This window comes from Capsella rubella, unplaced genomic scaffold, assembly GCF_000375325.1.
Source record: "Capsella rubella cultivar Monte Gargano unplaced genomic scaffold, Caprub1_0 scaffold_5, whole genome shotgun sequence".
Lineage (NCBI taxonomy): Eukaryota > Viridiplantae > Streptophyta > Magnoliopsida > Brassicales > Brassicaceae > Capsella > Capsella rubella.
In genome coordinates this window covers 5,616,545-5,632,978 of record NW_006238919.1, presented here as the reverse complement: position 1 = coordinate 5,632,978, position 16,434 = coordinate 5,616,545, and the positions used below count along the sequence as shown (strand labels likewise).

Below are 16,434 nucleotides of genomic sequence, written 5' to 3'. Positions count from 1 at the left end.
GACCTACTGCTTTCCAATTAGATTGAAAGAAACAAGCATAAAAACCATCCAGGCCTGGAGCTTTTCCTAGATGGATGTCAAACACAGCTGCCTTAATCTCAGAAGCCGAAGGCGGTGCTATAAGCGATTGGTTAACCACATCTGAAAAACAAGGCGACATAGCTTCCAATATGGTACTCTCCATACTTCCATCAATCACACCTGGAGAAGCAAACAAATTCTGGAAATAAGATGCAATAACACTCCCAATTTGATCCTCCTCAAAAACTGCAACTCCATCTTCATTTTCCATCACTGACAGTTTGTTGATAGCATGTCTTCCCCTTGTGGCTGCGCGAAAGAAAACTGAATTTTGATCTCCTAAGCATAGCCACAGCTGCCTACTCCTTTGTTTCCAGAAGACTTCTTCCTCCTTGTAAGCTTATTTTAAATCTGAATTAATCTTAACAACAAGGTTTCAATAAGAACAGAGCTTGACATTGCCTTTTCCAATTCATCCTGATGTCTCTTGATACATAATTGGCCGTTCCTTTGCTTTTTTTCTATTCCAGCCAACTAGTGCAGATCTACAATTGGCTATGCAAGTATAAACTGAAGCGTTACTCTCTTCTTGCCAAGTAGTCTGGACTAAGGTTTTAACCTCTTCATTATCCTTCAACCTTCTGTCATACTTACAATCCTCTCCTCTTCTTCTTCTTCATAGAGAAATGAGTCAGAAGGGGACAATGATCAAACCCTTCCAACCTCAGATATTGGCTTCGACCATCAGGAAAGGATTTAGCCCAAGAGCTATTACCCATAGAACGATCCAATATGTAGGAAACAACATGTTTGTGTCTTACTCCTCTCCACGAGAGACAATTTCCAGAGAAGCCCAGATCTTAAATATCACACTCAAACATAAAGGATCTAAACTCTATAAAAGAGCTTTCAGGACGAAGTGGTCCACCTTTTTTCTCTGAGTTGCTCACCAGGTCATTGAATTCACCTGATAAAAACCAGGCACCCTCTCTTGATGCTGCTAAATCCTTTAAAGCACTCCAAACAATGATTATTTTACTCATGTCTGGATTGCCATATACAAAAGTAGCATAAAAGGTACTATGATGGACAGTAACCTTTGAATAAATAAAGTTATCACAGGCAAATATTCTTCTTCCAGAACAGTGCTAGTCCTCTTCCTCCATGACCATGTGGTGCTACTAATTGGCTGTAAATATAACTCAAATCTTCCATCGCTTGCAGGGTCGTGGTCACTGCATTTTTAGTCCCCATAAAGAAGAAGATATCAGGGACCGAGACGGGGCCGAAAATACGCACCTCGCGAGTTTTTGGAAGTCCCTTCTTGAGAAATATTATCCTGGTTCTGACCACAGGGGCCTGGTTGAGGGTGAGGGCTATTTGATTCCCCTGCATCTTGAGCATAAAACCTGCTGCGAAATGTGGATCCATATCTAAACGTCGTTTCAGAGAGATTGTGGAGAGAAATAATCTTTGTTTCTTCTTGGACTTTCCTTCTTGAGAAACATTGGAGATTGGTTGTTGCTTCTTCCTACTAAGAGCCTTCCCTGGTGGACGTCCAACTGGCCTAATACCTTTCTTTTCACTGTGCTTCTCTTCTTTGGTCTAGGGGGAGGGATTAACATATTTATAGAGCCCAATCTTAGAGCAACTAACACTCTTACTGGGCTAATAGATCTTGAACAAGAAATAGGGAGAGAAACCTCCTGGTTTGACATTGTTAAACTGGCTCGAACCATTCCCTAAGCTGTTTCTACAAACTCTCCTTTTTCCTCTGCCTGTTTAACCCTCTCTTTTCTTGATGCACTCTCTGTTGGATCGGGACCAGTTAGCATATTGTCCCATAACTTCACGCAGCTCTCCTAAGGCCACTTCGACTGCTTCTAGAGGCAAAATAGGTTCGGTTACCTGCACTTCACGAGCCACTTCTTCATCCTTGCTTCTGGTCCTGGTTCTGGGAGCCACAGAGGCTGGGCTATCTATAGATTTTCCATACCCTTCCCTACGCTGCAGGGGAGAGTGATCTCTTGAATTATGATGTGAGCTACTAGAGAAGTATCTAGATCTTTGCTCAACATCCCTCTGGGAGGAACTGTGTCCTAGTCTCTCTGGTCTCCTCTCATTAAATTTGATGAACGGGACCAAAAATGCGAATTTGAATGCCTTGGATCACGGCGCTCAAGCGAAGTATCTAGATTTTTATGATTTCATTTCTACGAATTTTTAGTAAGTTTCCACAAATGAAATAAAAAAATCGGTGAGTAGTTAAGAACAAAATCCTTAGCTATCTAATTGAAAACAAATAAAATGTCAAACTGATATGATATACATGATATAATAAATAAATATCTACAAATATTATCTCACACATACAATAATTATTGTGAATCGATTATTATTTCAGACATTCACAAATTTGAAAAAAAAAATTAATTCATATCTTTTAAATGTTACAACAAAAGAATATACCTACCAATAAAATTCCACACGCATGTGCAGGTCTAAATCTTTTTCCTATTTCTCTATATGTTGTACTAAAATATATGATCAAAAACGAGTAAGTTATTATTAAACCACGGTTATGAGATGGAAAACATAACATATATACGACAAGACGGGATTAATTTTTGTCCCAAAATAGATCAACCACACTTTTGTTACTATTTTATATGTGTAGTTGCCTTTACTTATCGCAAAAAATCCGACAATTTTTTTTATTTAAGCCGAATAAAAAAAACTTAAAAATAAAACAAAAATACTAAACTAATACTACTTTGGGTTATGAATGTTAATAATACTCCTATAAATTATGTTTACAATCATGACCCCATACATATGTAATATATAAATATTTAAATATATTTATATAATCTCTGTTTATATTTTACTTTGATATTTTTCTGTTTTTTATTTCATTTTGTTTTTTATTTATATACTTTTAGACTTTTAGTTTAGATTATTTTCAATAATTGTTTTAAAATAAAATTTAAACCTTAAAAATGAGTGGATTAGTTTATGCATTAACTTTAAATTTATTGCTCTTTTGATCAATATTTTGTTGAAGAAAAAGGTTTATATTTTTCCTTCAATTAATTCACACACATATATATATATATATTTAACAATGATTCATATCACTAAAATCTTTGAACTATACGATAAAATTTCTTGATGTTGTTACAACATTATTAGTGTATCAAAGGGACACATGAAAAACTTTGTAGTGCACACAAGAAAAAAGTTACATTTAACCCAAATTTGGTTTCAGAATACATAGGAGATTTGAATTGTTGCACCCAATTCAAAGTCTCATTGATTGAGGAAGCATATTAGGTAGGTTTAACTTCTTGTGATAAAGTTGATAAGTTTAAATATAAATATATCATGTTATTTATTGGAATAAATTTCAAGTATATAAAATGTCATTGGTGAAGTTATGAGAATACAATAATTATATTTGTAAATTTACTATATTGTAAAGATAAAATCACATTAATTAGAGATTGAAACTAGACATGTTGTTTTTTTTTCTTTTCTTCTTACAGTTTATTTGACTTAACATTGAGACATAAAGAAGAGTTTGGTCTGGTCACACATGTCAGTAAACTCACACATGCACTCACGCATACATATGACCTTGTGACCCAATAAGTTTTGTAAAACCAAAAGTAATAACCATAGCTAACCATCCACCAATCAAAACCCTAAGCGACGACTTAACCACCGGTGCTTTCCCCAAAACCGCACCTAACCATCCAAACATCACCAAAGCCAACGTGACCGCAGCCACTATCACACCAATCCTCACTTTATACTCTTTCACAAACGCAGCCGCCAACAACGGCACAACCGCCCCAAGAGAAAACGCTAACGCAGACGCTGCAGCCGCTTGTGTCGGGCTAGGAAGCTTCTCTTTCTCTGCCTCTCCTCCTCTGGTTTGATCTCTCTTCATCTGAGCCTTTTCTATGTCGTACTGAGAGTAAACGGAGACAAACTCTCCTATAGCCATGCTACAAGCTCCGGCCACTAAACCAGCAAAACCAGTTAAGATCATGATCTTGATGTCTTGCTTGACCGCACCAACACCCATCATAAGTGAAGCTGTCGAGACAAGACCGTCGTTTGCACCAAGAACAGCTGCTCGTAGCCATTGAGCTCGTTTTGAGTAGTCAAAACCCTTTTCTTGATCTTTCTCCATGTCTAGGTTCATGTTATTGTGAGATTCCATGGTTAGATCTTTCTTGATTTTGGTAAATGAGAAAGACTGAAAATGTAAGTGTGGTGAACACACGCCTAGGTTAAGTTCTATTTATGGAGAGAGAGAGAGAGAGAGAGAGACTTTGTATTGAGTATATAATATTATGTGATGAAGTCGACAACGACACTTATTTGTGGTGGGGGCATAAATCATAAAACACTTTTGACTATATTTGACAAAAATATTGAATTTATTTCTCTGATGATACATAATATTTTCAAACCTTGGAATTGGAATTAAGCAAAAAGGTGTGTAATCGTGTTGCCCACTAGCTACGATTGCATGAAACGGATAAATGAAGTTTTGGAACTATACATGAAGTGGTTAACGGCTGGTGTAGTTAACAAGCTTTCATTGTTATGATCTATTTGGTTAGTGTCTTAGTGAGGAAAAATAGCGAAAATCAATCTAGACTATTTGTTGACGGTATTTTTATACGCAAACTACGATACCCGGTAAATAGCAATCTAAACTCACAAAAAATTAAAATTTTCAACTTAAACTATATGAAATCAGCCAAAATCAACATATACCGAAACAGTATTAGTTAACTATATAAGGCGATGAGTCTGACGACACCGTGGCAATGACGGGACATCAAAGTTGAGTAAAACGACGTTGTTTCGTTAATTTAGGGTTATAGAATAGAAGATTTGTTGAGTATTCGCTTTAGCAATTATTTGATTCAGGAACCCTAAGTCACGAAACGACGTCATATTACTTAACTTTGATGTTCCGTTATTGCCATGGTGTCGGCTGACTCATCGCCGTTAAATGGTTAACTAACACCGTTTTGGTATATAATGATTTTGACTGTCTTCATATAGTTTAGGTTGCGAATTTGAATTTTTTGTGAATTAAGCTTATTATTTGCCAAGTATCATAGTTTGGGTATAAAAATACTGCCAGCAAATAGTCTGGGTCATTTTTCGCTATTTCCCCATCTTAGTGACTTAGAGGGGTGTATTCAATATGGAATTTTAAGAGATTTGAGTTTTATTGGGTTTTTAAATGATTTTGATGATTTTAGAGAAGTTCATATGATTTTTGTAAAATCCTTTCAAATCTCACCAAAAACTATGAGATTTGGATTTCTGTATTTTTAACTAGGGAAATCCTCCCAAATCCTCTAAAATCCTTCAAAATAATTAAAAGCCAAATCCACAAATTGTTTTCAATAACAATGGATTTTAAGGTGGATTTTGAAATCATTAGTTGAATAACAGTGAATTTCATGAGACTTTTTAAAATTCATGTTTGAATAACAGTGGATTTGTAAACTTTTTACAAATCACTTGAAATGTCACTTTGAATACACCCCCCTTAGTGTTATATTATATTATTGATCAACAAAAATATGGTCCGAGCTTGACAAATCTAGAATGAGGTGACGAGACTTTCTCTCCTACTACGAACCATCGATTCCAACGTTGGCCTAAAGGCTAAAGCCACAGTACTATTGAGTTTGGTAAATCAGTGAAGCCATGAGAGCCGTGAAAAGGTATAGTCTTGACTCGTGTGCAAGTGAAAAAAACTTAAATAACATAAGTAAGAGATAAAATACAGTAAATGGATTGCTAAATTGGAAAGCACTGAGAAATAAATTAAATTATATATAGGAAAAGATAAAATACGAGAAAAAATTGATAAATAATAAAAAGAAATAAGAGGGTGTGTGTATGGGGTTTAAATTCGACACTTCACGGCCATCGTCACGATCACTCATATATATGCATGCGTACGTATTCGCCTACGTGCTCTCAACATATTGTAATTACTAATTTATGTATTTATAACACATATGCATATGTATATTTTAAACCCTTTATTTATTTTTTCCGTCAAAAGTTAATTTATATATATGAATTAATGTAATTTTGATACAATTGTTTAGATAGCCACTGCGGCAGATTAAAAACAATCGGAATAAAAAAGAGAGGAATTACAACCAAATTTGGCTAATAAATGTGCAATATTATTATAACTTCGCCTTATAAAAACAAAATGAGTATATTGAAACAAAGAAGCCCATAATCGAATATTATATAAAACGCAGTCAATAGATCTATCAACATGAATATTGCTGATTATTTTATTTAGAAGTTCACTGTCGCCTTCAAAATAAATATCCAACATTGTTGCATTGCCGCTACTAGTGCTTTTGCTTCCGCCTCTAATGGAGACATAGCTTGATCAAGAACAACAGATCCCCAACCAAGTGAAACACCATTCTTGTCCCGAATAACCTATCCTCCTAGAACTTGTTTAGTGTTAATATCAAACGCTGCATCGTAGTTGCACTTAATAGAATTATCTGGAGGTCTAGTCCAAGTATGACCAACTCCTGTAGTAGTAATTGATTAGGAAGGTTGAGATGGAACCGAATGAAAAAGCCACGCACGAACATCTCCTTGAGCACGGTAGACCACAACTAATAGAGTTTCTTGAACACCATTGAATATAAAGTTATTCCTTGTCTTCCACGTATGCCACATAATCCAAAAAGGTAATAATATGGTTTCATGAGGAATTGCAGGGGTGGATTGTAGAGATAACAGAGATTCAATGAAACTCTCATAATCAAAAGATGTAGAAAAATAAGATTAGATGGAATATTAGTTATTTCCCATATTGATGCAGCGAGAGGACAAAAATAAAGAATATGCTCAATTGTTTCATCTGCTTGAAAACATCTTGGATATTTTGGGTCCAAATTCATTCCCCGTGTATTGAGCCAAGTGATGGATGGTAGTGCCTTACTTCCCACCACCCCCATGATTGTTCTGGGAGACCTAGATACTTCCCACCACCTCCATGATTAGAAATTTGTAAAATATTTTTTAAATTGGAAATGGGTAACAAAACCTTTAACAAAAAAAAAAAGAATTGGGTAACGATGTCATATATTATTTGTTGATTATAGTGTTTACACAGCTAAAATTATATTTTTGAAAGTTTTATTTGTAAACTTGGTTGCTAAAATCTTGGTTATATTTTTTGATCTATGGACCTTAACAATTTACGTCTGACCCAAATCTGATTTAGCATTGTTGATGTTCAAGATTAAGTTGGACAATGTAATATAGATCTAGTTGTACCAAATATTACCAAGTTGTAATTTTTGGTTTTAGAAAATATTTAGTTACAGAACTATAATAATTTTACCAAGTTATACCTATATATATGGTTTTGTACAGGTTTTTTTAAAAAAATTTCTAAAATTTCAATAAAAATAAGAAACTCATTTTCACTTGCAAAAAGTTAGGTTTTTCTATTGTGTGAAAGAGGGAAAAGATTCAAAATCTAGAAATTTTTTTAACAAAATACCAAAAAACTGTTAAACCTACAATTTTTTTTAGGCATAATATCCAAACCCGAATATGGAAATTTAGGGGCGTTGAGAACAAAGAAATTTTTCAACCCAACCCCGATCTAAAAAACCGAACAGATCCTATACTTCAAGATTGAAAATTCAAACTTGAACTCGACCGAACCAGAATAAGTACCCGAACATACCCATAATATAAGTACCATATTAGTAACACATTAGTAACTTTTTCTTATAGTAATTGAAGTATCCAAATATTTTAGATATTTTTGGGTATTTAAACTATTTTTAGTAATTTAGAGTAAAAATTACTTTAGGTTTTAAGATATTTTGATATTTTTGGGTAGTTTGGACTGATTTGTAAATACAAAAATTTTAATTTTTTTTGTGGAAACTTTTGATTACTGGAATTCGAACCTGAATCTATAATTTAATTATATCCGAGTGTGTTCTATACCTCTAAACACGAAAATTAGCCCTGGGAAATGGGCATAATATCCGATCCAATCCGAATCCAAACCAAAAAATCCGATCCAAATCCGAATCCTAAACTCTAAAATATCCGAACGGATTCTAAAGTTCAAGATCCGAAAATCCGAACCCAAACCCGAAATCTGAATGGATATCCGGGCATGTCCAAAACATAAGTACATAGTAGTAATATATTCATAATGTTCATTACATGTAACAACTTAACTGCCTAGAATATTTAAGGTTTCAATTATTTTAAGTAAATTCATGTATAATAACTATTTTTGAGTATATTTAAGTAATGTAGTTGTAGTTCTTAGATATTCGAATCCGAACCCCAAAATATCTAATTCAAATCAGATCCAAAACCAAAATTTGAAAATATCCGAACGGATTTTATAATTCTAAATCTGAAAACCCAAATCCAAAATATCCGATCCGAACCTGATCCGAATATCCGACCGCCCAGACAAACCACCCTCATCTAACCAGAATTTGAATATAACGGTGATCCCTTTATCATTTTTTCAAAATTGAAAAATATAAAACTAAGGTTTTTAATTACCATAGGATAATAGTGGATTTAAAAGTTCAATAGATTCCTAATGCATATAACGTGGATTTAGGAAGTATTAGTAGTGGATTTGTGAAGATTTATTTTTCTAAAAGACATGGATTTTTTTGTATTATTATATATCAATGTTTGTAAAATTTTCTTGTTTTTAGAATCATCTATGTTTTACATAAATTATAATTAAAACTTTTTAAAAATAAATGATTATCAAGTTTTAAATAACTGTTAACGCTTAACATTTCTTTAGGTCTCCACCATCATCTTGCTCACTTTGTTTTACAAGTTTCTTTAATCTGCAACCCTTTTCAGTTCTCTTTTCAAATCCTCCGATAGGATTGTGGTGATTCTCCTAAACAATTATAATTTTCTGAGATAAAGAATAATAAAAAAAGAGACAAATTTATTTTTAATATCTATTTAAATGAAATACTCCAAAATACAGATGAAAATGCTTGAATTTGTTTTACTCACGATCTCGCTTAAAAAATCCAACCAAATCCATTGTAACTAAATTGTACCAAAATCAAATCTATATTGAATAACGGAGGATTTTAATGCATTTCAAAATACATCAAACAAATGCTTAATTGAATAAGGGGGTACTTTTAAAATACATTAAAATCCTCTAAAATACAGTATCCAATAACCCCACCTAAAAATAAATTTACATTTTTGTTGTTTTTTTTTTTTTAAATTCAGAATTCTACGCTTTACTACTGAATCCGAGAAGCCTTTGCCGTCGAAACCATTCGCCGGCAAGTTCTGTAAATTTGGGAGTGTGAGAGAGTGACTGAGAGATATTGACAATAATGCCCGTAGTGGCGAAGACGAGCCTCGTTTCGCTTCTGGAGAAGCTTAAAGTGGATGAGCCTTACCTTCCTCCGCGAAATTGGGAATCTTCACCTTCCGCGACTAGCCGATTTCTTCCTCCAACTCCTGCTTCTGCTACTCCTTCGTCTTCTTCCTCTGTCTCTGTAAGTTTAGTGAAAGTCTCTGTTTCTTTCTATCATCTCTGTGGCTTTGATTGGACGATTTGGGGGAAAAAAGTATCAATTTTGTTGAGTTATGTAGAATCAATTTAGGGTTTTTGAATTTGGGGGGCGGGATAGTTATCTAGGGAAGATTACATTGTGGAGAAAGCTTTACGTATTGGCTTTTAGTGCTACATTATAAGGTGAAGATGCTCTCTAAGATGACAAATTGTTATTGAGAACACTGGTTAATGTATTTAGTGCTTAGATTAGATATTTATATAAAGTCCTTTCATAGTCTATGGCGCGTTATCAAGATAAAATGTGTGTAGATCATGCGTAGTTGAAACTATGTTCTTTCTTACGTTTGTAATAGGAATCTAGCTTGGTCAGGCTGGCGTTGAATGCTCTGCAAGGTGTTGAGTCTTCTCTTATTAGTATAGAACAGCTCTCTTCTGCATTATGCTCTGAGCCAGCTGACAGGACCCTCCACAAAATTCCGAGCTTGTGGCATCGGTTGTCAAGCACTGATGCTTTGGGACAGATTCTTAGAAACATTGGCTGCTTTGGTTCTTTGGTGTTTCTTCTTCACAAGTTTGTCGACCATTTCAAAAGCTTGAGTTTGGATGTGGAAACAGATATTGAGGGACAGGGGAGCTATAAAATTGGTGGAAATGACGAAGCTAATAACAAGATTTTCTATACTCTTGTTAATCAGGCTTTTGCTATTGCTGTCAGAAAGGTCCTAGAAGGCTATATATCTGGACTGGATACATTATGTGCATCTATAGAACTGAGGCGTTCATCAAACATTGTTGATGGGTCTGACCATGGTTCCTCTTGGTTAGGCTGCCTTACAAACGTCGTTCATCCAAAATTTACATTATTGGAAGTTTTTCTGCATACTACAGAGTTACGAACACAGATTGAAGCTCTAGCAAACATATGTGATTTGTATGATATAGCCCTATCTTATTGTACTTCTCCTTGGGAATGTCTGATTAAGGAAGCCACCACGCGATTTCAGGGGTTCTACAGAGGAAGCAACCTGCTTACTTACTTATATTCCCAACTACAGGTCAGGCTACGTTATGTTCCTCATTTAGTATCCGTCCTCATTTTTTCTCTAATGACGCACATAGTTATCGATTAGTGTAGCATTTACTTTGTGTCATTAAAACTCTGCATATCTGTACTCTCTACTCTCTAGATTTTCCATTTTAGTGACTGATGTATACACATGTTCTAAAGAAATTTGAAAGAATATCAATACATGGCATTTGAATAAATCTATGCACCTTGTGATGTGGATATGGTGATGATAGCTGCAAGTTATACTTAAACGAAGTGATATACATAACCTGACTAGTCTGAACTCGCACTCTCTTAAGCTATATGTACTGAGGCAGGATCTTGTACAGTTAAATTTTGTTCTGACTATTTTTTCCCACATATCCTGTTGTAGGTTGCTGATCCTGCCCACAGTGCTATGCTTAAGTTTTTGTTCCTCAAAACATGTGAGCCATATTGTGAGTTTATAAGATCTTGGATATATAAAGCCGAACTTAATGATCCTTACAAGGAGTTCATTGTGGAATGTGTCAGTGAACCAACATCATTTTCTTGGAATAAGCCTGGCATCTCCCCATTGGAAACCGTGAGGGTAATATTCTCTTTGTGTTTACTGCATCTTTTATTTTAGTATCTTTAAACCATTGGTATCAGATTGCTTTCTTCTGCTGCACTGTAGGAGCGAGAAGGAAGGTTTGTTCCATGTTTCTTAAACGGCCTATTGGTACCGATACTAAGGGCTGGTCAACAGCTTCAAGTAATTACAAAACTTCTTGAACTGTGTAATCTTCCTGCATCTGGACACAAAAAATACACAGATCTTCTTCCCTGCTGGACGTATTATTCTACCACTAGTCCAGTGTGTCCATCTCCATTAGTTTTCAGTAAATTACATATAGAAGTGATGATAAAGAAAAGAGACGATTACTACAGAAGGATGCAGGAAAAACTTGGTGACTTTTCAAAAACGTTTGAACTATTTCCTGGGCAGGTATCATGCATCCTTTGATTTTTATCTACCAATTATTAGCGCTTGACCTCTTCTTTTTATTTCTGAAGCTTTGGTTGTTTTCGTTTATTTGTCTGATTGTACTCTCTCATTGCTATGCCAGTTCTAACTTCACTTGTGGTATAGGACATATGTGATTTTACTCTTGTGAAATCAATTTTTCCCTAGGTAATTTAATATCTTACTAATAGTTAATTGGAAACCTTGTTTGTGTATCCCAAATGACATCAAATGTCTAATTTCAATCCTACATTATAAACTATGATATCAAAATCAATATCATTGGGAGTCTCTATCATACATTAGCTTTCAGATGCATTGGTTAAACAAGACCTAAAAGTCCATGTACGTGCAAATCTGAACTGCATCCTCCATAGTCAGATTCAGTTTTGCGTTGCACTTACGGATTCCTTCATATTACTCTATTCAGCTTTGTAGGAGCGTCTCCTTCTCTGGTTTTATATAGGGACCTTTCTATGCTATCCTTTTTTTAATAACATATATTTGGATCATATGAGAAGTTAACTTCTTTTTAGTTCTATCCTGTACTGACATTTTAATTTTAGGTTTCTGGAGCAATATCTTTACCAATAATATCCTATGGCGATGGCAATGAAATTCAGAAAAGTTCTGTGTTTTTAACACTGGATGAGAGTTTACTAAGTCCTTCAACAGTAGCAATTGACTTGACGAGGTGTTTATCCTGATTCTACTTATCATTTACCCCCAGCCTGCTGAACGTGAATTGATGACGTTTTCTTGGGATTTCAGGGATCAGAGTGATTCATATTCTGATGATCAGAATGTAGAAGACAGATGGTTTTCAGAGATAGATGCGTCATGCTCTTCTGAATGTTCATCGGCTAGGGATTCTTTCGAAGCATCCGATTTACTCCTTGATTCACAAAGTTCATTAGTGGGACCTCCAAAAAATTATTTATCAGCTCTACGTTTCTCTGTTGCCTCTGCTGGGAATTGTAATCAGAATCTGGTTCAGCATAGTGATTCTGGTTATATTGACAATAATTTTGTGAGGAAAAGTGAGAAGGCTGATACTAGTCGTCAGTTGATGAAAACTGAGCCAGAAGAGTCAGTTGAAGTATGTGAGGATGATATATTTAGGGGGCCTCTTTCTATTGAGTCATGGCCTCTTGGCGGATTACCTAGAAATCCATTTTGTGTTGATAAGAAGTCTGAGGAAGATTACAGAGAAGATCCACAAAATGTAACGGGAGCTAGGATGGAAGAGAGATATTTAATGAATATTGATGGAAGTAAACTATTATTAAACAACATTTCCACCAGTGGCACTTGTCCAGAGCATGAAACAGAACATGAAAAAGACACAAAGGTAAACTACCCTTTCGAGGTGCTCAGTATGAATCCGTTACTGAGATGTGATTTTTTGTCCAAGCACGGAAACACAAGCAGGAGGGACCATGGAAAATCGTTGCATTGGTTTGATTTTTCTGCAGTAGATGACCCTTCAAAAACATGTATTGCCAGGATACCTGTAGGGTTCCCTATTGAATTTCACAAGGAATCTCATAGTCCTCGGATAGATAGAGACTGTCATCGCGATGCCAACCAAGAATTTAGCATAGATAGGTTTCAGGTTGAAGAACCTAAAGTTTCTTGCAGTCATTTATCTTCGGGTTTAAAAGGCTGCGCTGAAGAAATATCAAATGTATTTGGTGGAGGTAGATGGGAGGGTATGCTTTGTAGATCAAACAACCCTGAAACTAGTGCATTTAGTGACTGCAGACATGGATCCTCTGCCACATTTGAATTGCCACTTGATTTTGTTATAGACAAATGTCTACTTCAGGAAATACATCTGCAGTATCCTTCTTGATACTTTCATTTGCTATACACATACATACTTTTAGGTTTATAATTTAACATTTCCCTGGCATTTCCTTTCTAGGGATGTTTTCTCATGATAACATGTTATCTTTCATATATCACTTTTTCCTTAATAGACAAAAGATATAATTTTGTAAGTAAGCTAGCTATCAAGTTGCTGGAAGAAGGATTTGGCTTGCAAGAACATCTGCTAGCTCTACGCAGGTATCATTTTATGGAACTAGCAGATTGGGCAGATGTATTTGTAGTGTCCCTTTGGCATCATGTAAGTCTGCTGTTATTCTATTGTCTTGTGATTATTTTTTGAACATCTCTAGATGATGCTTATATCTATCTTTTCTCATTTGGATTTCCAGAAATGGATTGTTACAGACGCAGATAAAAGAATTGCAGAAATCCAAGTGTTTCTAGAATCATCTATCCAGCGATCATCATGTGAACAAGACACTTGTAAAGATAGGTTATATTTGTACAAAGGACAGTGCACACTGCATCTCCCGGCATCAACCACTGGTATGGTCTTCCGCTTGCAAATTAATTACTACTTTGCGTGGTGTGTTTTAGTCATATACTGATGGGTTGAAATTTTCAGGAGTGCGATCCTTTGATTTCCTAAGGTTGGGTTATCGAGTGGACTGGCCAATCAGTATAATTTTAACATGCGATGCACTGAAAGCCTATGCTGATGTATTTGGTTTTCTGGTTCAAGTGAAATTAGCAGCCTATGCAGTAACTGATGTCTGGTGTTCACTGAAGGTAAAGGTTTGACTTTGTTGATTCATTCCTTTTATTACATAGCATCCCTTAACATGAAATTTTGCTGCAATTTTCTATATTCTTCGTGGAAGATGTTATTTGAAAATTGTTTTTAATGGTCTGCCTATATTTCTCGTAGCACTATTTAGCTTCTGGGTTAATGGCACACTCACTATACTGTCTTTTTAGGATGTAAGACATATGATGCATGAGAATAAAGAGAAGATATTGAAGCAAGAACTCCGGTGGTTGAACATATTGATAAAACTAAGGTAAATTTATAAATAAAGGTTTCACATTTTCATAAGTCCATGGCGACTCATTGAGCTAAGTATCTTTTAGGCAATTTGACTGCATGATTAGGTATGGTGATCATATTTCTTCTGGCCTGACCATCTATAAGAGTAACAAAAGACATTGATACCAGTCCATGCAATATCTGTGAAAATGCTAAACATCTTTTGACAAACATTCGTATTGTTTCTTCATCACTGTCTTGTATGATATGCACAATGTATCATTCAGATCACGGAGTCTCCTTGTTCTCCTGAGTATCATTTGATGTCTTTCTTCTATGTGCCAGGCATCAGATCAACCATTTCGTAACAGCACTACAGCAATATGTTCATTCAGAATTGTCTCATGTATCATGGTCCAAGTTCCTTCATTCCCTTAAGCATAAGGTCTGGGCACGCCTTACTCTCTACAGTCTATTTGGTCATAATATAAATATGCGTCTGTCATGGTTTGCTGAAATATTATGTTACCTAAAAGTAGGATTCTTTATGAGTTCCTCAAACAAACTTTTGTAACTTTAGCTTATTGGCACTGTGTTAACCTCATTGCTTAGCTACTCTGAAACTAATGTGCATAGTGTATAACTTTATTGTGATTTCAGTGGTGGTTTATCTCTATTTGGTTTCCTGCATAAGAATAACACATCCCACCACATCTGGCTTTTTCAGGTCAAGGATATGATGGATCTTGAATCTGTGCATATGGCTTATCTAAGTGAAGCTCTGCGCATGTAAGTCATGTTTTGTATCGGTTTCAGAACCCATCGTTAAGCAAAATTTTGCTTCCGACATTTTTTGGATCTTTAATTTGACTGACCTGATATAATTATTCTCTTTGGAAATACATATTTTGATCTAACAGCCTGTTATCAAACCTTTGCAGATGTTTTCTCTCTGAAGAAACACGAGTAATATCTAACATCATAGAGAACATCTTGCAATGCGCGCTGGACTTCAGGTCTTGTCTTCCCAGAGGCATGCAGAGTACAGGTCGAGTCCCAAACGATTTCTGTACACAAACGCTAGGCATAAACACGTCTCAGGTAAAGAGTGTACATATCAAATCCTTTTCTATAGTTTGTTGCGAGAGCCTATACTTTATCTTTACATCAAACAGGTGAAGATGGTGAAGCAAAATTTTGACAAAGAGATGAAGGAGCTGCATAAGTGTCACATGAGATCACCAAAACATGGGAAATCTGGGCTAACTCGCTTCTGGGACTGCCTCAATTTCAACCTTTATTATTCAGATATCCTTCATGACTCTAACATCTTCTCTCTTATTCCTTAAGAAAACCACATTCTCTGACACTCTTGTGTGTTGTGTATTTTTGTATAATATTTTAATTCCAATGCAGTTTCCCACACAAATAATTGAGCTTATCTTAACAATTATTTTTCTTGTCACTCTCATATTAAAAAGTATATTCTATGTCAGAACAACTACACTATTCGTGATAAAGACATCTTATTTATATTGTATTTTCTATTTTTATTAAAGATACTTTTTGTAGGCAGAGGAGGTGATGTAGAAGTGTACACATATGTACATACGACAAGGTAGACAAGTCAAAAGTCTCGATTTAGTGGTGACAGCGCAGTCCACTTTGGTGCCTTGAAGATCTCGAATCAGGGTTGGCCAATTATTTTTGCGTTTTATGTATGTGGACAAGGAACATTTCGTATACACATTACTTACGTTAGATAAGTGATTACAGAGGCAGACAAAAAGAGAAAGAAAAAAAGAATGAGCTTGGTTTTCGCCATTAATGGGCAAAGGTTCGACCTTGAGCTCTCCTCCGTTGACCCATCA

General features: G+C 35.3%; 3 protein-coding genes across 4 annotated transcripts in view; 2 read left to right on the top strand and 1 right to left on the bottom strand.

Moving 5' to 3' along the window:
- Positions 1 to 3,527: 3,527 nt before the first annotated feature.
- Positions 3,528 to 4,256, bottom strand: LOC17884820 (vacuolar iron transporter homolog 3). The gene has a single exon (XM_006291774.2). The coding sequence runs from the start codon at positions 4,247 to 4,249 to the stop codon at positions 3,641 to 3,643; it is 609 nt and encodes a 202-aa protein (XP_006291836.2). The 5' UTR covers positions 4,250 to 4,256; the 3' UTR covers positions 3,528 to 3,640.
- Positions 4,257 to 9,409: 5,153 nt separating this feature from the next.
- LOC17884663 lies at positions 9,410 to 16,028 on the top strand. Of its 2 annotated transcripts, XM_006290454.2 has the most exons (14): positions 9,410 to 9,626; positions 10,000 to 10,701; positions 11,089 to 11,286; positions 11,374 to 11,685; positions 12,270 to 12,397; positions 12,475 to 13,545; positions 13,693 to 13,834; positions 13,926 to 14,082; positions 14,162 to 14,325; positions 14,515 to 14,597; positions 14,909 to 15,008; positions 15,291 to 15,352; positions 15,505 to 15,664; positions 15,739 to 16,028. In XM_006290454.2, the coding sequence occupies exons 1-14, from the start codon at positions 9,462 to 9,464 to the stop codon at positions 15,910 to 15,912; spliced, it is 3,618 nt and encodes a 1,205-aa protein (XP_006290516.1). In that variant the 5' UTR covers positions 9,410 to 9,461; the 3' UTR covers positions 15,913 to 16,028. The 2 variants fall into 2 exon arrangements, with proteins under 2 accessions (XP_006290516.1, XP_023637796.1); XM_023782028.1 differs by lacking the exons at positions 14,909 to 15,008; positions 15,291 to 15,352; positions 15,505 to 15,664; positions 15,739 to 16,028 and having other exon boundaries at positions 14,162 to 14,186; positions 14,279 to 14,325.
- Positions 16,029 to 16,109: 81 nt separating this feature from the next.
- Positions 16,110 to 16,434, top strand: part of LOC17885398 (indole-3-acetaldehyde oxidase) — a 5,122-nt gene continuing 4,797 nt past the window's right edge. The window contains exons 1-2 of the mRNA XM_006293264.2: positions 16,110 to 16,255; positions 16,340 to 16,434. The exon at positions 16,340 to 16,434 is cut by the window's right edge and continues 121 nt beyond it. Coding sequence (XP_006293326.2) covers positions 16,369 to 16,434 — 66 coding nt within the window. The 5' untranslated portion in view covers positions 16,110 to 16,255; positions 16,340 to 16,368. The remainder of the gene's footprint in view (positions 16,256 to 16,339) is intronic.

Coding starts and splice junctions, on each gene's coding strand:
- LOC17884663 (XM_006290454.2), top strand. CDS start 9,462: ATGCCCGTAGTGGCGAAGACGAGCCTCGTTTCGCTTCTGGAGAAGCTT. Junction 13,546..13,692: donor CTTCAGGAAATACATCTGCA/GTATCCTTCTTG, acceptor AATAGACAAAAG/ATATAATTTTGTAAGTAAGC. Junction 13,835..13,925: donor TAGTGTCCCTTTGGCATCAT/GTAAGTCTGCTG, acceptor TTGGATTTCCAG/AAATGGATTGTTACAGACGC.
- LOC17884820 (XM_006291774.2), bottom strand. CDS start 4,249: ATGGAATCTCACAATAACATGAACCTAGACATGGAGAAAGATCAAGAA.